Here is a 20,967-nt window from a genome sequence, read left to right as displayed (position 1 = left end):
GGAATTTGTCCAAACATACATTTGCGAGGTGAGACACTAATGTTGGGCGACGCGGTCTGGACACCATTCATGCAAGAACTGCCGCTGCCCACAAAATTAGGGCCAAAAAATGGTCTTCATGCTTCAGTAGAACTAATGCAGCCAAGCTCAACTCCTGAAAAAAGAAAATTTAAACACTTGGCACCATGCATTTGGAAAAGAGCCATTATTTCAGCTGCTGCACAACCTAGAGCGGTACTTTATATTTCTCTATGGAGGCACGATTCGTCCCTCCATAGAGCAAGTCTTCACTGCTCTAGACTGTAGTGGTGGAGCGATGGATTTAGGGACGTAAGGCTTGGGTACAGCTGCTGACATGGAAACCCATGAAGCTTTCTACAAACTGTTCTTTAGCTGATCTAACGTTTGGAGGTCTGTTGCTACTGATTGCAGAAATGTAGCAACCTCTGCGCCCTGTGAGCTTCAACCTCGTTGTGTGACTGTATGCAGCCTTTCACGCTGTGGCCGAGATGATTTTGTTCCCAGATGCATCCATCCATCCATTTTCCGTCACGCTTGTCTCTTGTGGGGTCACGAGGGTCGCTGGTGTCTATCTCCAGCTGTCAATGAGTGAGAGGCGGGGTACACCCTGGACAGGTCGCCAGTCTAACGCAGGACAACACAGAGACAGACGCACTGCAAAAACGGAACTAAATATAAGTAAAATTTTCTTATATTGAGTGTATCTGTCCTTGATTTGAGCGGATAAAAAAGATTATCTGCCAATGGAATAAGATTTTTGCACTTAAAACAGGAACAATTAATCTCCATCATCTTAATTCAAGTGCAGGATGTCTAATTATCTTATTTTAGGGGTCAAAATACTCACTCTATTGGCAGATAATCTTATTTATCCGCTCAAATCTAGGACAAAAACACACATTTTAAGAACATTTTGCTTATTTTTAGGTCCGTTTTTGCAGTGCAGGAAAAAAACAACCATTCACTCACACCTAAGGAGAATTTAGAGAAGCCAAATAACCTAGCTGTCATGTTTTTGGACTGTGGGAGAAGGCTGGAGTACCCGGAGAGAACCCACGCATGCACAGGGAGAAAGCATGCAAACTCCATGCAGAAAGACCCAGGGCAAGGGTCGTACTTGAACCCAGGACCTTCTTGCTGCAAGGCAGCAGCATAATCTGATACAATTATAGTGTTTTTATTGTTAAAATAATCAGAAATGTTTTTTACAAAATCCTTTATGGAGTTATGAACTCTCCCTCGTTTTGGAAATGTGCCCACAGCAAATTGACAGCCTGATTCACAGTAACCTGGCGGACATCGTAGTGGAGCTGCTGATGACTCTGTATGAAGGCTGCGCTGCCGACGGAGACACGGGAGACCTGAAACGCTTCACCGGGTACTAATACTTAATTACCCATGATTTTCTCATGCAAATTCATTTCTATGGTTTTCCTTTAATTTACCGGAAGGGCACATGAAGCAGATTGGTTTTGTGTCCCACAGAGAGCTGGACCCCGTGCCAAACCCACCCTACTTCAGCTCGTATGTCATCAAAGCCACCCTGGACTACCTCAGCAAATGCCACAGCGCCAACCACAAGTCCCTGGTGGCCATTCTGTCCAAAACCCCGGTACCGTGGCTCCTTTGCTCTGCCTGTCAGATGTTGCTGTATGTCATAGAAGGAGGTTAATCCCTTCCTCCTGTCGGCGGACTGCAGCTCTCCATCCAGAAGATCCTGCTGGCGGTGTGTGAAAAAGCAGCAGAGACGACCAACGGCTACGAGCGCCACCGCATCCTCCTCATGTACCATTTGTTCGTCGGCCTGCTGCTCAGGGAGGTGAAGGACGGCCTGGGAGGAGCCTGGGCCTTCGTCCTCAGAGACATCATCTACACCCTCATTCACCACATCAACAGCAGGTCAGGGAGCCCTCACAAGGGGGCCGGCGTCATTTCTCCCTCTAAGACCCACAGACTCAGCAGCTCTGTGCTCCTTCTCGACCCGCAGGCCGCCCCAGCTCGACGAGGTTTCCAGCAGGAGCCTCTCTCTGTGCTGCGACCTACTCTCCGCCGTGTGCCAGGCAGCGCTGCAGTTCTGCGACGACGCTCTAGACTGCCACCTTCAGGTGATTGTGGGGACCCTCAGCGCTCAGGTGACCAGTCAGCCGCTCATTTCCAAGCAGGTGGGTCATAAGATAACTAAACGTTCAGTAAGATATCTCTCTTAAACCTGACGGGATGTAAGAGTCTGTCTTCAACATGCCTGGAGTATTTGATGCACAGAGCATATATTGATAGAAAAGTGATGCGTTTGGGTACACTTTATTTGAAGCGGTGTACATAAGACTGACATTACACAGTCATAAACATGACATAACACCTGTTATGAACATAAATGACTCTTTATGAATGTTTAGGACTGTTGTCATTGTCATTCGGTAAATTATGACACTATTAAAGCAAAATGTCTTTGTTATGGCAAGCCCTTAATTTAACATAATCCCAATCAAGCCCTTAATTTAACCTAATCCCAAATCAAGCCCTAAATTTAACCTAATCCCAAATCAATCCTTAAATTTAACCTAATCCAAAATCAAGACCTTAATTTAACCTAATCCCAAATCAAGCCCTTAATTTAACCTAATCCCAAATCAAGCCCTAAATTTAACCTAATCCCAAATCAAGCCCTTTATTTAACCTAACTCCAAATCAAGCCCTTAATTTAACCTAATCCAAAATCAAGCCCTTAATTTAACATAATCCCAATCAAGCCCTTAATTTAACCTAATCCCAAATCAAGCCCTAAATTTAACCTAATCCCAAATCAATCCTTAAATTTAACCTAATCCAAAATCAAGACCTTAATTTAACCTAATCCCAAATCAAGCCCTTAATTTAACCTAATCCCAAATCAAGCCCTAAATTTAACCTAATCCCAAATCAAGCCCTTTATTTAACCTAACTCCAAATCAAGCCCTTAATTTAACCTAATCCAAAATCAAGCCCTTAATTTAACATAATCCCAATCAAGCCCTTAATTTAACCTAATCCCAAATCAAGCCCTAAATTTAACCTAATCCCAAATCAATCCTTAAATTTAACCTAATCCAAAATCAAGACCTTAATTTAACCTAATCCCAAATCAAGCCCTTAATTTAACCTAATCCCAAATCAAGCCCTAAATTTAACCTAATCCCAAATAAAGCACTTTATTTAACCTAACTCCAAATCAAGCCCTTAATTTAACCTAATCCCAAATCAAGCCCTAAATTTAACCTAATCCCAAATCAAGCCCTTTATTTAACCTAACCCCAAATCAAGCCCTTAATTTAACCTAATCCCAAATCAAGCCCTAAATTTAACCTAATCCCAAATCAAGCCCTTAATTTAACCTAATCCCAAATCAAGCCCTAAATTTAACCTAATCCCAAATCAAGCCCTTAATTTAACCTAATCCCAAATCAAGCCCTTAATTTAACCTAATCCCAAACCAATCCTTAAATTTAACCTAATCTCAAATCAAGCCCTAAACTTGACCTAATCCCAAATCAAGACCTTAATTTAACCTAATCCCAAATCAAGACCTTAATTTAACCTAATCCCAAATCAAGACCTTAATTTAACCTAATCCCAAATCAAGCCATTAATTTAACCTAATCCCAAATCAAGCCCCAAACTTAACCTTGTCTCTGTTAATGTCAAGTTGTCATAACAAAGACATTTTAAACAATGTCAATTTTGCTTTAATAGTGTCATAATTTACCGAATGACAATTAATGACAACAGTCCTAAACATTCATAAAGAGTGATTTATGTTCATAACAGGTGTTATGTCATGTTTATGACAGTGTAATGTCAGTCTTATTTACACCCCTTCAAATAAAGCGTTTCCATGCGTTTATGACTGAAAGAGAAGGAGGCAGCGAAATGGTTACAAAGCTGCAGTTTAAACCAGATAAATTGATTCAAATCTAGTCAGAATGTGTGGATTAATGGCGCACGTGGCCTCGTTTCAGCTCGTGTACGTTTATAGTTTTGAATTGTTTTGTCCCCAAGGTGCTGAGTCTGCTGCAGTTCCTCGTAATAGAGAACCAGCAGAAGCTAAAAGGAGCCATCAGCAGGTTGGAGCCTTTCTCCGACATCCCCGAGTTCAGGGAGCTGCGCTCGGTGCAGCAGAAGCTCAAATACAACAGCGGCGACTTCACGCTGAGACAGGTACGCGCATGCTGCAGCGTAGCAACGTCATGAAATCTTTCTTTCAAACAAGGAAGGCCAGACCTGTTGAGTGTGCAGCTAGCTGTCCTACTACCAGAGCTGTGGGTCTGTCTACGTTTGCACTTGTGCCACGGTCTCTATTTTCAGATGAGATAACGAGCAGCTGAGATGTTCAAGGCCTGGGATCCTGTTTCATGACTCGCTTCTGTCTCAAACTTCACCACAACCTTCTGCCTGCCCTGTTCCTTGATCTTCATGATCCGCTCTGTTCAGTAATCTTCTCTAATAGATCTCAGAGGCGTCCGCTGAGCAGCTGGATTTATGCTTGGATCACATAAACACACATTTACTCATCAGGTGACTCATATAAAGGCGACTCTCTGCACAGAGTTTTGTTTAGGGGTGTCGGAGTAAAACGGGGTGAATTGAAAGAATACCTCTCTTTTCAAAATGTTGTAAAATAATTAGCAAACCGTGCTTTGTTGTCCTTTCAGCTCAGCATTACACCCTGTGTTATGTCGGTATATCGCGTATAAACCACAAGCTTCAGTGCAAATCAAGCTTGTGGTGATAATATGAAAACGTTCCAGGGTTATGAAAACAGCTTTTTGCATTTACTTTATCTTTTTTTTTTTTTTTTTTTACAGGAAATAACTCATTTCCTGTCCGCGTCGCCGTGCGACTCTTTACCTCTGACCAGACTGGAGGGCTTAAAGGAGCTGACCCGACAGCTGCATCGCAACAAAGACCAGATCCGAGAGCTGCTCAGGGAGTGCCACGGTGTGATGCTGCGGGGGGGAAAGAAAAGCCTTTCCTTAAAAAAAAAGAAAACTGGACACCTTTGTTGAAATAGTGTCTCTCTTTGGGTCCAGCTAACCCCAGTGACAGCGCGCTGGTGAAACTGGTCCTCAGTCTGCTGCAGCTCTGCAAACTGGCCGCTAATCACCCCGGAGGAGTCGACATTCTAGGTAGAATAAAGCCAGGCGCCCTCGTCCGCTGTGATGCTGGCGCCACGCTGATCCGGTATTTCTCCCATGCATGTGGGCTCTTCCTTCAACCTCTCTCCCCCGCAGAGGCTGCAGGCACGTGTCTCGGCGAGCTGGGTCCAGTTGACTTCTCCACCATCGCCCTGCTGCACGGCAGGGACCCCCTCTACGAGAGAGCCGCGTCTCTCTTCAGCCCCGACGCCTTGCAGCACCTTTACATCATCCTCAGCTGCATGAACGACGCGCTGACACAGCAGAGGTACGACAAGCCCCCGTAGGTTTGGGATCCCTTCGTTTTGCACCATACGTTTTGGGTAATGATGGATGATTTCACTGTCGTCCGTCAGCATGGAGGTGAGGCGCGCTGCAGCTCAGTGCGTGAAGAGCATCCTGGCCACTCAGTCCGGCGTCGATTTCTGGGAGCAACACAAAGACAGCGGGGACCCCATGCTGGCTTACCTCAATCCGTTCAGGACAGCCAAACACAAGGTGAGTTAAAGACTCAGTCTGCTCAAAGGAAAAGACGTTTCATCTGGATGCTACAGTATATTCAAGTGGTATTTTCAAAATAACTGCAAAAAAACGGAACTAAAAATAAGTAATATTTTCTTAAAATGTGTGTATTTGTCCTTGATTTGAGCAGGTAAATAAGATGATCTGCCAATGGAATGAGTACTTTTCACCTCCAAAGTAAGATAAATAAACATACTGCACTTGAAATAAGATAATGGAGATGAGTTGCTCCTATTGTAAGTGCAAAAATCTCATTCCGTTGGCAGATCATCTTATTTGCCTGCTCAAATCAAGGACAAATACACTAATTTCAAGAAAAGTTTACTTATTTTTAGTTCTGTTTTTGCAGTTGCATCTGAAACATCCTAAATCAGGTAATTTTCAAGGTGTGCTGTAGACTGCAGTAATCAAACCTGTGCTAAAGAGGCCTGAGTAATAAATAATTACAGACCAATATCCAGCCGGACATATTAGACAGAAGGTCATTGAAAAGGTGGTTTATCCACTAATTTACTCCTTTTTAAAGAATGTCTTTAATGCTCTCCAGTCAGGTTTCTGACCACACCACATCCCTGAACCAGCATTGGTCAATGTTTTGGATGTAATGTGTCTAAACAGCGATGTGTAAAAAGGCTGGTTAAGAACTTATGGCAGAACAAGACTACGGTTTGTGTGTGTGTTTATTTTTATATATATATATATATCAGGTTGTACTACGACCTGTTTTACATCTAGCTTATACATCTGTTGAAGACGCTTGACTATAGCCCTCTGACTCGCACTAAGTCAGTTTGTCAAATATATCCCTGAGTCGAGGGGTTGGAGTTTCCTGTATGGAAAAGCCTCAATTTTAACAACCAAGGCTACAAAATCAGCCGATAACATGAATGAACATGCACTTGTACTGTTGTTCCTTATGTAACATTTATAACTTTATATAATCTTTAGGATCAGGCTGCTTTATTAATATTCAAAGATTACTTTGCATTAAAGTGAGTTGAGAAAAGAAAGAATGTTATCCGTTTTACACACTATAAAAACTTAACATACCAGACCTAAAAAAAACCCCCACATATTTAAAAATGTACTCAGAGTACTCAAGGATCCTCGTTAAAAATATATATAAAGATAAGCCTGTGCCACATAGTCCATTAAATGTGCAAAGTATCTCTACGTCTTCTTCAATTCAGTAACAGCCGCAGGAACAAAACTATTTTCATAGCTATGAGTTCTGCATTTTGGGACCCAGAATCTCCTTCCAGAGGGGAGAAGCTAATTTTTAAAAGTGAAAGAAGCTGCCCGCTGTATCTGCCTGGTCTAAAGGGACAGAAGAGCCTCTGGTTACTCAACAATCAGTCTAGATGACCATTTAAATGGCACTTCTCTCCTTTAAAGACGCACGTCCGAACCAGGACACCAGTGAAGAGGATAAAACAGACTGAATAAAGATAAAACATGGTCGTTTTGGTTGATATGAGAGTTTCCCTTGAACAGGACAGACCTTTTTACACACAGCTTAACAGCAGGCTTAGTTCAATTCACTCAAGTTTAATGGTCTGACCTTTGGCTAAAATGTCACGTTGGAACGGCTCTCGCTTGAAAATTATTTCTCAATGAGAATTATCTTGTCTAAATAAAGAAAATGTATGTGCTTGTATTGTCAGTGGGTTAGGTTATTGTAAGGGCGAACGTACGGTCCTCTGTAAGGAAGGCAGGCTGCTGCAGCTCATCCAGAGTCCTGACCAACTCCAGGAAAGTGGATTACGTCACACCAGCCCACGGATCGGTGCATCGGCTTCCTGTTTGGGAAATGACCGAATTTTAAAATCGTGTTAATGAGCTGAAATACATGTCAGAGCAGCCGGTCCGGTTTAAACCATGCAGCCCTGACAGGCGTGTTCACCTGGCCTTCCCAGGATGCAACGGGAAAGCAGCGTTTAGTTTCTTTGCTTCTCGGCTCTGGAACAAACTCCTTCAGAAAAGTTTGGGTTCTTTTTTTTTTTTTAACCTTTATTTAACCAGGAAAAAAAATCCCATTGAGATTAAAAACCTCTTTTTCTAGGGAGTCCTGACCAAGAGGCAGCAAAGTTACATATTGAACAGAGATACAATAAATTAAGTGACAAGTACATAAAAAAAAAACATATCAGGTAAAACAATTGCAGATAATTGAAGCCGTTTCAAATTCTTTCACTTTCAACTAAAAAGCATTTAAGGATAAAAACTAAACTAAGACTCTTTATATCAGGAATGAAAACATGACGGTTTGCTGCAGCTTCCCCATTAAGGTCAAAGATCACTGTATATGTTCGTCCCTCAATTAGCTTAACTAACGTTTTTCTTTTCATAGGATTTGTCTGTTTTTAGTTTGGTTCCTTTAACGTAATTGGTGGTTTTGATGCACCCCCTACCCCCCACACCTCACACCTCTGTTGTTACCCCGTGTGTAAACGATGCTGCAGGAATGATGCCCGCCTTGCCTCGCAGCACACCTGACGTTTGGCGCGGGTCTATTTGCTCTCGTGTTTTACCAGGCGGCTGCTGTGAGCGCCGAGGAGAGTTCAGAGGCCAAACGGAGGCTGCAGAGCCAGGAGCTGTGGGTCCCGCAGGCGGGCGCTCACAGGGCCTGGCTGAAGGCTCTGAGCACAGCGCTGCTGGACAGTGGAGGGGTGAGGAGCGAGGCTCTGCTGCTGTCACGGCCCCTGTGTCTGGTGAGCTCCTCGGCTTTCTGGATGCTTTTAAACTTTTTTTTTTTTACAGAGCAGGAGATGCTTCTTAAACTTGGCCTTTAGTTTTTCTAGCAGCTTTTAGTTTGGTCACAAACGTCTGTCTCCAGGTGATGGAGGACTGCTGCCAGAGGCTGCTGCCCCTCATCATCCACTCCATCCTCCTGGACGACCCCGACGGCTCCTGGAGGGAGCTGCTCTCCTCCCACGTTCAGGACTTCTTCAGCTTCTGCTCCCGCAGCGCTCAGGCCGCCAGCAGATCGGCCACGCCTCTCAACTCTGACTCCGGTGAGTCTGACGAGTCGGCGACGAGCCGGCGCGGCGCTTGGGCCGTGACTCGCAGTGACGAAAGGTTTCTGGTTTCTCGCAGAGTCGGACTCTGCCAGCCAGGGTTTGTACGACAAGACCTCCCTGCGGACCATGCTGGCCGTCGTTGACTACTTGAGACACCAGCAGAGACCGGTGCAGGCTGATAGGTTAGTCCTCATGCAGTGTTGTAGTCAAGTCACTATGCCTCGAGTCCAAGTCCAGGTTCGAGTCACCAGTGTTCAAGTCCAAGTCATTAAAAAAAAAATCCAAGTCGAGTCCGAGTCGAGTCACTATTGATCCAAGTTCGTTGTAGGATCATGCCGTGACTTGTGATGTATGACATGAAGCAGTAACATTCCATTGCACTAATAATGGCGTCACATCACGTCTTTTGCTGTAGTTACCCTGGTTTTACTCAGTAAAACTACTGCTTTTTCCAAGTCTAAGACGTCTCCTAACCATGGTTTTTAAACATTGTTGTTATGGAACGTGCAACAGCGACTCGAGGTACGCTGATAGGCCGCATATGAAGGATGTTAAAGCCGCAAGCGGCGTCGATCGGCCCTTGCAGCCAAGCGTGCTCCGGCCCATTGGCCACCGCCGCGGTGCCGGCCGCCACCGCAGATGCTGTCACGCATTTTCCTCGCCCGTCCACCGGGCGATTCACACAAACGCGTTCGGCAGCGTTCCCCCAAGACTCACAACAAATCTGGTGTGGATCGGTCGATGCAGCGAGGAGATACAGCCGTTGGATAATGATAATACATTTGGCCACCGGACCGGACTAAATTGTTCGGCGGGCCGGAAAATTTATACCGATTCCTGGACGGTGACTACAAACAGAAAAAAAAAGGCCGATCACGCCATGAACGCCGAGCAGGAGAAAATCATCGACTTACCGTTCTATCAACTCGGCCCGTTTTCCAGTCTTTCTAAGCCCTCGACACTCAATCCATCGTTTGAGCTGAACGTTGGTATGTTGTTCCACAGTTCTACCAGTAAAATGGGCGCCTGGACATTCTTTTGTGAAAGTTTAACAGCTGAAAAGTCGGTCATATCCTTGTATCTGTTGCATGTGTAACGGCTGGTTGCTACGTGCGCTCTCACACTGTTTGCCCTACATTAGCGGCAAGGGGCGTTGCTCATGAGATGGTGACGTCACGTGCGCGGTACGACATTTAGATATTAAAATCATACACCAAATAATATTCTAATGACATATTAAAATTATAGCCTAATGATATAAAAAAAGTCGAGTCTTTTTCTCAATTTCCGAGTCAGAATGATCTGAATGTAGGAGTCCGAGTCCAAGTTCGAGTCATCAGTGCTCAAGTCCAAGTCAAGTCACGAGTCTCTAAATTTAGCTAATGACTCGGACTCGAGTTCGAGTCTCGGACTTGAGTACTACAACACTGTCCTCATGTAAGCTCAGTCTATTCCTGAGGCTGCTCGCGTCTCCATCAGCTTCCTCACGCTCGTTATGGTACAGGACGGAGGGCGTATGTCTTGTAATAACTCATTGTGCCTTTAAAAAGAAATGATTCTTCACATTTCTTGGGAATGTAAATGTTGCGTCAGGCTTGGTCTTCCTTAAATGAGCGGCTGTGCCTGTAGCGCGTTTTTAAAAATGCTACCCGCTGACCTCGCAGTGACTCCTGCGGCACCGTGTGCGACTCCAACTTCTGGCTGGAGCTGAACTACCTGGAGGTGGCCGGGGCCGCCCAGTCCTGCTCGGCTCACTTCACCGCTCTGCTCTACACGGAGATCTACGTGGACAAGATCAGAGCCGACATGGAGGAGAGCTGCAGGTGAGCAAGGAGCCGTACAGGCGGTGTAAGTCAGAGGTAAATGTAACCGTTTAGCAATTTGTTCGCCTTGAACCAACGTGCAGAACCAGGTCCAGAGCCACGCGCAAGATCAACTTTGAGGACAACAGCCAGAACTTCACCATCTCCAGCCTGACCCAGAAGAGTATGGAAAACACCAACATCAGTCTGCAGGTATATCACTTCGCTGTTATGTCCTGTGTTTTATGTTTTGGGATTTTTCTCTGAAACCTGATGAGGATGGTCAACGTGTTTGCAGGAGCTGCTGATTGAGGTGTATCGCAGCATCGGGGAGCCTGACAGTCTTTACGGCTGTGGGGGAGAAACGATGACCAGTCCTCTCACCAGGTACAAATCTGAATCTTTTCCTCCGCCACTACGCGCCGTCCTGCAAGATTTATATACCCAGTTAGCGTTTTTTGCTCATTGCCGAGTTGCAACCGTACATTTCAGTCTGTTTTTATTGGGAATCTATGTGCTAGGCCAACATAGAGTAGTGTAAATGGGAAATGGAAGGACAATGATGGACGTTTTCTGATATTTTTGAGAACAATTATTAGTTATGGGGTCCACAGATGTAGCCTTTGTGGGAGAGAGGCATAGCAAACATGTGGAAGGAGGTGTTTTGATCAGCAGAAACTACATAAAAAGCTCTGGATGTATGAAACATGGTTCACGTCACGCGCTCGTACGCTGAAACACGGTGGTGGCAGCATCATGCTGTGGGGAAAACTGCAGCAGGGACTTGGACAGCCGGTCTGAGTTGATGGGACGATGGATGACGCTAAATACTGGACAATGCTGGAATTTCAGAGGCCGCAAAAGACGTGAAACCGGATCAGAGGTCCATATTTTAGCAGGACAGGGACCCCCGAACACACGACCATAGCTACGGTGGAAAGCTTTTAGGTCAAAGCAAAACTTAAATGCAATTAAAAGCAATGTTTGCAGAAAGTCCTCTATCCGCTCTGGCTGACCTTGAAGCAATCGGTAACAAAGAAGAAGAGAAATGTTTAGATGTTTGACTCAGAGCTGTCAGACTTTTGGCTCTACGAAGCATCGAGGTTCTGAGTTCAACTCCCACAAGCTGCTATTCTGGGTCCCTGAGCAAGACCCTTAACCCCCATTACTCCCCAGGCGCCACACAGTGGCAGCCCACTCCTCCCCAAGGGGATGGGTTAAGATGCAGAAGTGAATTTCTCCATTGTGAGATCAATAAAGTTCAATTATCATTATTAAATGCACGCCATACTTTTAAAAGCTTTATTTGTATTTATTTTGTTTGAAAACCGTGCCTCATTTTCCTACTGCTTCACCCTTATTGGCTACATTGTGTTGGTCTCGCATGAAAGTGAATGCGTTGCAGTGTGAGAAAATGCGGTGGAGTTCCTGCGGGGAGTAAACACTTTAGCAAAGCGCTGTGTTTTTATAGCTGCACGCAGACATCACTGCTCAGACTACAGTTTCCGCTTTGTGGCGCTGTCTGTCGCTGCAGGATACGAACGTACGAACACGAAGCGATGTGGGGGAAGGCCCTGACTTCCTATGACCTTCACTCTGCTCTGCCTGAAGTGACCCGACTCGTAGGAATCGTGGAGGTAAAATGACACAAGCTGCGCAAATCGATGTGGTTTATAACAATATATATACACGTTAGGAAACCAGGAAGTAAGACTCTGACGAGGTGTTTTCTTCATCTAATTGAAAATGACGCCTTTTTATATGGGAATGTCTGCAAATCAATGGCAGAAAATGTTTCGCAATGTTTCTCCCGTGTGGGAACAGGGCCTGCAGAACTTTGGGCTGAGCGGCATCCTCGCCACCTACATGAGGGGGCTGGAGAGCGAAGGCGTGGAGTGGGGCGCCGAGCTGCGGGAGCGCCGCTTTCAGGCGGCCTGGAGGAACACGCAGTGGGACTGTGAGCAGTCGGAGAGGTGAGGAAGAAGGACGCCCCCCGTCGCCGGCAGAACGTCGCCTCTTGTTTGAAAGCAGCTCTAAGACAAACCTTTAATTCCCCTTAGAAGCGACAAATCCAACCCGGGCTTCCACGAATCGGTGTTTTGCGCCCTGCAGGCCCTGAGGGACAAGGAGTTCTCCGTGTTTGATGACACCCTGAAGCGAGCCAGGTACGGTGGACACGTCAAATGTCAGACTTTGGGCCTGGGTTGTTGTCGTTCGCCCCCAACCGTGTCCCCCTGCGCAGGGCGGCTGAGGTGGAGGAGCTCTGCAGAGGCACCCTGGAGGCCGTGTCTTCCCTGTATCCGGCCCTGAGGAACCTGCAGAGCATCAGGGAGCTGGAGCGCGTCAAGCAGCTCTTCGTGAGGTGACCTCGCCTTCGCCAGCGGCAGTAAAGCAGGAACTGGGCCAGAGTAACGTGTGTGTGTGTTGTCCCGTCAGGCCCTTCTCAGACGTGACTCTGAGAGAGGTGTGCAGCCAGTGGCGGCAGCACTCCCAGCTGCTTGTGGACAGTGACTTTGCGGTGGTGGAGCCCATCCTGGCCCTGCGCTCTGTGGCCCAGCACACCCTGCTGTCCAGAACGGAGGACGCAGACGGCAACCATCAGCTCAGCTCTGTGCTCACCGACCACCTCATGGAGTTCTGCCGCCTGGCGCGCAGAGCTGGCAACACGCAGGTAGGTGCTGCTCTCTCACCGCCGTCTGCACGCTTTGCCGCGCGACAAACATTCGTTTCTGTGTATTTTATGGGAGTTTGAGGTGATCTGTGAACACAAAGTGACGAATAACTGTGAAGTTTCTTTTCTTGTTGCTTTTCTTACAATAGAAGTCTTGCCTTTTTATAAAATATCGCTAAGAGGAAAGCATCGCTAAAAGAAATTCCAATTTGCAGTTCGCCACGAAAACCAACGCCCGCTGTGAAACACGGCGGTGGCAGTATTATGCTGTGGGGATTTTTTTTTGGGATGCAGCTAAATGCAGGGCACGTCTGGGTGATTTTTGTTGCAGTGTGATAAGACGGGAGAGAAGGTTAAAGGCAGTGTTGTATAGTAACGAAGTAAAAATACTTCACTACTGTACTTAAGTATATTTTGGAGTACTTTATACTTTTCTCAAGTATAACATTTTTTGATAACTTTTACTTTTACTTCACTATATTTCCGAACATAATTGCATTCTTTTACTTCGATACATTTTTGATAGGTTTAGTTACTCGAGAGTGAGAGAGAGAGACAGACACTCACGCATGCAAGTGTTTTGACCCCACCTACTGATTAACTGCGACAAAGTCGGGACTTGCCTGGTCTTGTTCATCACCACCAACAGGATAAGAAGCTGGTTCAGTGGTAAAGCAGGTTAAATTAACCTTGTGGTATAGGTAGAACATCTAATAGTAGAGCCGGGAGTCCTAATTTTCTTAACTAAATGCTACCTGCAGGTTTACCACTTCCTGTAGGTTAACTAAGCCTGGTTTATCACTTAACCATCTTCTTAGTATACACACCCTGGTCTAAATTCTGCATGCACTTGGTTGTGTACAATTTTAAAGTGCATATCATTAACCTTACTTGAACAAGGGAAACTGAAAGCTTACAAAAAGTTAGTATTTTCTGTCTAAACTGGGTTTAAATGTTTCCTGCACTTGGTTGTTTATATTATTTTAAGTGAATTTGACCTTCAAAGTTTACCAAAATCTGAAAAAATTTTTGCTTTGTTTTACTTTTTACTTATACTTTTTCTTACATTACTTGAGTAATGTAATAAATCTATTTTCACAGTAAAAAAAGACATTTCAGATACTTTAAGACTTTTACTCAAGTAACATTTCAGTCAGCGATTTGGACTTTTACCAAAGTCATATTTTAGAGAGGTACCTATACTTTTACTTGACTCTGAGATTTCAGTACTTTATACAACACTGGTTAAAGGCCTGTGGATCCCTTACAAAATGCAAGTAGCTTTCAGACGCATTTAGCTTTTCCATCCGGTTGATCGTCCCGGTTGTGTGTCCCAATGCGCCGTCAAGCTCGCAGAGCGGGCGGTGTATCAGATGAAGCAGCACGGCGATGGAGGGACCGCGGCGGCGTCACCTGTGTCGTCGTGGCAGCTGGAGGAGGCCCAGGTGTTCTGGGCGAAGGGAGAGCAGGGTCTGGCTCTGGGCCTGCTGAGGCAGATGATACACAGCCTAGAGGAAAAGGTCAACACACACACACACACACACACACACACACACACACACACACACACACTGACAAAAATGTGCTGCAACCAGACCTGCTTTACACGTATGTTGTTGTTCAGTTTTGTGTGACGGTAAATGGCAACACTGTCCTGATTTCTGTGGACCAGGTTGATTTTAACCCAGCTCTGGCTCCGCTCTTCACCGAGTGCCTCCGGCTGTGCGGCAACTGGCTGGCGGAGACCTGCCTGGAAAGTCCTGGAGTCATCCTGGAAAAGTACCTGGAGAGGGTGAGTTGGAGCTGATAACCTGCTGGAAGCTTTTCTTTACAGGAGAACCGCGGTCCCTTTTTAAAGGTCCGGGGTTTAGTGTAGGACCAGGCCGCAGACAGCATGGAGGCTTTGCTGCGACCGCGTTAGTTAGTTAAAGCAATGTGTGTGAAGCTAGTGATGCCCCCGTCAATTAGGGCTGAAGAATTTTGGAAAACAATCTCATTGCAATTTTTTTGTTTTGTTTTAATATTGCGATTTAATGTGATTTTTTTTTCCCCAGTTTAATTTATCATGTCTTTTTAAACACATACAAACAAATCAATCTGTTTCATCGCTGTGCAGATTAGGTGCTAAAAGAGCAGCTGGGTCTCAACTCGGAGCAGAAATGATTGCGTTCTGCCAATGATATATTTCAACCACAATATTGATTTGATTTTGACTTTTCTCAAGCATTTTAAGCACAAGCAACAAAAATGGCTTCTAGATAAAGATGTTTTCTAAACAAGGACTAATTAAAACAGGAACTTTTAATGTTTTCATTTATCAGAATATTATTCAAGAGAACAGCTTTTAATTTAATTGGACATTAATCCTTGTTGAACATAAAGTGCAACCAACAACTAAGTCTATGTATTAAACTGATAGACCGCTACTTATTCCTATGGTGAGATTCCTAAAAGTTTATGTTAAAACAGTATGATTTTATAAACTCTAAAACAAGTAATAGAATTAGATTATCTCACTGCTGCAACTGTCTTTCCTTCCTTATGGACGCAAACCCACTTTAAACATGTTACCCACACCTAAAGGACACGCCTCATTCACCAACTGATCCGCGATTTGGAAATTGCGTTTTTTTTAAATTGCGATTACATTGCAAATACGATTAATTGTGCAGCCCTACCGTCAATCAGCCAGGGGTTCAAGTCTGAAACATTTCTCTTGATCATCCGGCAAAGCAACAGCAAAAAGATGCTGTTTGCGAAATCGAAGCTAAAAACTCCACAGCATATATGTCCTCTGTTACACGTCGAGTTGAGCACTAAAGTGTATTTCTTTAGTCCTTTTTTTCATTGTTTTAAATGTTTTGTCATTCATTCATCCATCCGTCTATTTATTTTTTTGTATAAATGTTAAAAAAAAATAAGCACGGGGAGTCACCCTTTCTTATAATTGGTCCATTTTCCGTAGGATTTAAAATGCTGGTTTCTATCAGGCGTTCTCCAGCCACATTTAGTTGATAGATTAGAAATACAGGTTATAGTCCGCTGAAAGAAAGCTCTAACTTTAGCGGGAGCGATCCTCATCAGCCTGCTGAAGCATTGTCTGTCCATCACTTTCTAAAACGTCGTCCATGAGTCAACGGACACCAGCGCAGATAATTATATATAATATTTAAAAACAGGATCCCAGAGAGGTCCGACACGCATTACCCTCCTCCCTCACTGAATTAACGGCAGGCCTCCCTGAGAGCAATGAGGGAGTCATTACACACACACACACACACACACACACACACACACACATCGTTTATTTATAGCCAGATAAATCAGAAGGCTGCAGCGTAAATATTCCATTTCTGGGAGTTTATAGTTTCTGTCCTGCGGCTGTGGCAGATTCATACGAACAAAAAGGAATAACTCATATATGCATGTCTGTGTTCCTCGGGTAGGACGAGGCCTTTCTGCCGCTGTGATTTATTTATTTATTTTTTATGATAACTAACCTTGCAGCCGTGTCCTCACCAGGCGGTGGGGGTGATCCAGGGGGACTCGGGGGCCCAGGACCCCAGGCTCCAGGGCCAGCGCACCGAGGCCTTCTTGTCCCTGGCCCGCTTCTCTGACGCTCAGTACCAGAGCATCGACAAGTACATGAACTCGTCCGAGTTCGAGAACAAGCAGGCGCTGCTGGAGAAGGCCAAGGAGGAGGTGGACCTGATGAGGGAGCGTAAAGTCACCTCCAACAGGTTTGTTTGTTTTTTCTCAGAAAGAAAAGCCCCACTGTGGGAGTTGTCTTTAACAGAGGACGGTGGCTTCACAGGTACACGATAAAGGTGCAAAGGGAGCTGCAGCTGGACGAAAGGGCGCTGTCCAACCTGCGCAGCGACCGGCAGCGCTTCCTGTGCAAGGCGGTGGAGAATTACATCCAGTGTCTGGGACAGGGAGAGGAGCACGACACCTGGGTGTTCCGGCTGGCTTCGCTCTGGCTGGAGAACGCCGACATTAAGGATGTCAACGACATGATGAAAGTTAGTCCACGTCTGCGTTCCTTCAGAAAGTACCAGGTCGGATGTTTCTTTCTTCTTTATTTTTCATTTTCCCGACTGACGTGCTTTGCAGAGCGGCGTGAAGCAGATCCCGTCCTACAAGTTTTTGCCGCTCATGTATCAACTGGCCGCCCGCATGGGAACCAAAATGGCGGCCGGCGCCTCGGAGGACACCGGATTCCACGACGTCCTCAATGACGTAATTCTTAACTCCATCTGTCTACTTAGTAGAAAACTATTTAATTTAGTCTAACTTAATGTCAGACAGAAGAAATGTTTTTTTTTAATACAACCCACCTCCGCTCTATCAACACAAAGTAGAGGAAACCTAATTTTCAGATTTGGTTTTCAGTCCAAATGTCTGGTTTCAGCAGTAAATGACGCATTTGATGATGCACAGCTGAACATGCACCAGTGTTCCTGCTCAGCTGTTAAACTGTGTCTGACTTTGACTATGAACTCACCTCGGCTTCCCTCCTCAGCTCATCTGCAAGGCGTCTCTGGATCACCCTCACCACACGCTCTTCATCATCTTCGCCCTGGTGAACGCCAACAAAGACGAGAGCTTCTGCAAGACACGGCCGTCCAAAAGCGCTCCGCGGCAGCCGTCGCAGTTTGATCTGGTGGGAGTTTTACCGACGAGCCAGACACACCCTTTAAGGAGTTTTCTATTTATTTCATGCTGCGACTTGATGCTTTTATTTTAAATTAGGCAAGCTAAACAAATGTGTATATAGTAAAACTACTGCCTAAAGCTTCTTAGGCTTCTAAAAAAAAAAAAAGTTATTATAACTAGAAAAGGCTGTTCATGCGTAACAGTGAGTGAGAATGCTAATCTGCAGAATGATTGAGCCGAAGATGCAGAAAACATTGAAATCAGATTTGAAGAATTTGAAAAAATTTAAGAATTTGAAGGGATTTGAATAATTGGAAGAAATAGATGAATTTGAAGGAATTTGAAGAATTTAAAAAAGGTTTAAGGAATTTGAAGAAATATGAAGAATTTAAAGAATTTGAAAATTTGAAGAAATTTGAAAAATGTGAAAAATTTCAAAAAATTTGAAGGAATTTGAAACATTTGAAAATATTTGAAGAAAATAGAAAAATTTGAAGAATTTGGAAGAAATAGATGAATTTGAAGGAATTTGAAGAATTTAAAAAAGGTTTAAGAAATTTGAAGAAATATGAAGAATTTAAAAAATTTGAAGAATTTGAAAAAAGTTGAACGAATTTGAAAATTTGAAAAATGTGAAAAATTTCAAAAAATTTGAAGGAATTTGAAACATTTGAAAATATTTGAAGAAAATAGAAAAATTTGAAGAATTTGGAAAATTTGAAGAAATTTGAAGAATTTGAAAATATTTGAAAGAATTTGAAGAAATTTGAAATTTTTTCAAATTTTCAAAAAATTTGAAGGAATTTGAAAAATTTGAAGATTAAGAACAATTAGAAGAATTGGAAGTATAGGAAGAATGTGAAGAATTTGAAGCAATTTGCATTGATTTCAATGGGAACAGCCAAAAAAATCGCACAAAAAGGGAAATATTTTAAAAAGTGTAAAAGTTAGCATAACCATGAGTCATAGCAGGCATGCCAGGAAGGAGCCGAACATTTTGACACCAAAATTGTTGAAATTGGTTGAAGTATGCGGGAGTAGTTAGACGCGGACGGAATAATAACAATAACAAAAAACAGGAAAACAATAAGTGAGAATGCTGTATAGCATTCTCACTGATGAATATTCTGTGCTGGTCAATTTGTGTTTGAAGGAATGAAACAAGCTTAGTTGTTGTTCATGTGAATTCCCAGCGGAGCCCTTTAAACAGCATCCGCTTGGTTCCGCTTTCTCATGCAGGAGCGCTCAGACGTGGCTCGCAAGATCATCGGCGTGATCAGGAAGAAGCGAGGCGGCTTGGTGCGAGGGATGGAGCGTCTGTGCGACGCCTACATCACCCTGGCTTACATGGACGCCAGCAGGCACAAAACGGAGAAGAGTGAGTCGTGAGCTCCCCATCATTCCTGAACTGTTGTTCCTTTATCCTTTCCTCCCAGGAGCCGGGCTTTCTCGTGATCTCCTAAAAACGGCCCATCGGGGATCTCTGAACCCGCTTAAAACATTTCTGCGAGGTTTCTAGTTTTCGTTGTGGTGTTTGAACACTTTCATAGAAATGTTTTTTTTTTTTTCTTTCATTGGTTGAATCTTGGCTGTGAATCATGCAGGAATAAATATCTGCACACATAACGGACAGCTTATTACATCATTTAAGGTCTGATGACTTGTTAATAAGGGAGAGAAATGTCTAAAAACGGAAAGTTTCAGAAATCCCGGCTGTATACTGGCCAAGTCCACAGAAAAAAGGTGAGAGGAAAGTCTGGCTTCCTGGAAGGAGCACGTTGCATATTTTTTTGTTTTACTCTTTTATTTCTGGTATTCAGCGTTAAACCTGTGGAGCGCGTTAGAAAAAAAACGCTGCAGAAACTTAGACGCGTGCTGCATCTGTGTGTGTCCGTCTCGCCCACCAGAGGCCATCCCCATCCCGGCTGATCAGCCCGTCATGCAGCTCAGAGACCTGGACGAGGTGGTCATCCCCACCATGGACATAAAGGTAAAGGGAGCGCTGCGCTGATCAGACCAGGCTTGATTGATAAAATAATCACGCGTCGTCGTAAACAGGTGGATCCGTCGGGCCGCTATGAGAACCTGGTGACGGTTAGATCCTTCCTGCCCCACTATCACCTCGCCGGAGGAGTCAACCTGCCCAAGATCGTGGACTGCGTGGGCTCTGACGGGGTTAGCAGGAGGCAGCTGGTCAAAGTAAGCCCACGTGTTTGTTTGTGGTGTACGACGTGCGACTCGAGCCGGTTAGAAGTTCTCCTCTGAAGGACTCGGTGGGTGCAGTACAGCGACCCGCACAGGAAGGAAACACGAGCTCTCTGACGGTGAAGCTGGCCACTTTGGTTATTTTCCATCGGCTCTGGCTCCAGCTAATGATTAATCGCGTTTTCACGCCGGGACAAACGGCCTCTCACACCTTCCTGATGGAGACATTCCTCATAGCGGTGAGAGCGACGTGGAGCAGGGCAGGAGTGTGGCCACATGTGTGTGACGGCGTGTTTGTAGAAACATTTGAAAGACACTCAGAGGCTAATGATTTACCCATTGTTAGTCATGCTGAGACAGCGTTCTGCCCTTTTATACCTGACCTCACAATTCCCTTAATAAAAGGAAACACAAGATGTTCATTACAACACATGAGCCAGTTCAATTGAACATTGACCTCAGTAAGATGTTTTTTTTGTTTTTTTGAGTCACGATATTGGCTGTGGATTATGGATTAAACTAGACGGAGAAACTTCTGTCAAATGAGAGCAGAACCAGTGGGGAGTGGACCGTTGTAATCCTATCTATCTATCTATCTATCTATCTATCTATCTATCTATCTATCTATCTATCTATCTATCTATCTATCTATCTATCTATCTATCTATCTATCTATCTATCTATCTATCTATCTATCTATCTATCTATCTATCTATCTATCTATCTATCTATCTATCTATCTATCTATCTATCTATCTATCTATCTATCTATCTATCTATCTATCTATCTATCGTGCATTTTTCACAGGAATCTGACTTATAGACTCAATAATAAAGGAAAGATACACTATTTAAATGTTTGCACAGGGATGTGATCTTCCACATATACGTACAACACA

The 20,967-nt window shown here is 44.4% G+C and overlaps 1 protein-coding gene across 3 annotated transcripts in view; it reads left to right on the top strand.

Moving 5' to 3' along the window:
• Positions 1-20,967, top strand: part of atm (ATM serine/threonine kinase) — a 45,291-nt gene that overhangs the window by 18,196 nt on the left and 6,128 nt on the right. For 2 of the 3 annotated variants that reach the window (XM_036150269.1, XM_036150270.1), the window contains exons 27-55: positions 1,284-1,399; positions 1,507-1,633; positions 1,721-1,920; positions 2,009-2,183; positions 4,057-4,215; positions 4,863-4,995; positions 5,088-5,183; positions 5,289-5,460; positions 5,549-5,690; positions 8,249-8,425; positions 8,551-8,728; positions 8,811-8,928; positions 10,399-10,557; positions 10,641-10,749; positions 10,835-10,923; positions 12,071-12,173; positions 12,361-12,509; positions 12,597-12,701; positions 12,779-12,898; positions 12,973-13,207; positions 14,557-14,727; positions 14,880-14,999; positions 16,730-16,947; positions 17,022-17,229; positions 17,321-17,446; positions 17,730-17,870; positions 19,103-19,241; positions 19,771-19,853; positions 19,922-20,062. In XM_036150269.1, the coding sequence (XP_036006162.1) occupies positions 1,284-1,399; positions 1,507-1,633; positions 1,721-1,920; positions 2,009-2,183; positions 4,057-4,215; positions 4,863-4,995; positions 5,088-5,183; positions 5,289-5,460; positions 5,549-5,690; positions 8,249-8,425; positions 8,551-8,728; positions 8,811-8,928; positions 10,399-10,557; positions 10,641-10,749; positions 10,835-10,923; positions 12,071-12,173; positions 12,361-12,509; positions 12,597-12,701; positions 12,779-12,898; positions 12,973-13,207; positions 14,557-14,727; positions 14,880-14,999; positions 16,730-16,947; positions 17,022-17,229; positions 17,321-17,446; positions 17,730-17,870; positions 19,103-19,241; positions 19,771-19,853; positions 19,922-20,062 (4,209 nt within the window). The remainder of the gene's footprint in view (positions 1-1,283; positions 1,400-1,506; positions 1,634-1,720; positions 1,921-2,008; positions 2,184-4,056; positions 4,216-4,862; positions 4,996-5,087; positions 5,184-5,288; positions 5,461-5,548; positions 5,691-8,248; positions 8,426-8,550; positions 8,729-8,810; positions 8,929-10,398; positions 10,558-10,640; positions 10,750-10,834; positions 10,924-12,070; positions 12,174-12,360; positions 12,510-12,596; positions 12,702-12,778; positions 12,899-12,972; positions 13,208-14,556; positions 14,728-14,879; positions 15,000-16,729; positions 16,948-17,021; positions 17,230-17,320; positions 17,447-17,729; positions 17,871-19,102; positions 19,242-19,770; positions 19,854-19,921; positions 20,063-20,967) is intronic. The other variant, XM_036150271.1, reaches the window with a different exon arrangement.

This window comes from Fundulus heteroclitus, chromosome 18, assembly GCF_011125445.2.
Source record: "Fundulus heteroclitus isolate FHET01 chromosome 18, MU-UCD_Fhet_4.1, whole genome shotgun sequence".
Lineage (NCBI taxonomy): Eukaryota > Metazoa > Chordata > Actinopteri > Cyprinodontiformes > Fundulidae > Fundulus > Fundulus heteroclitus.
The sequence above is the reverse complement of the archived record's forward strand: the minus strand, read 5'-3'. Positions and strand labels throughout refer to the sequence as shown.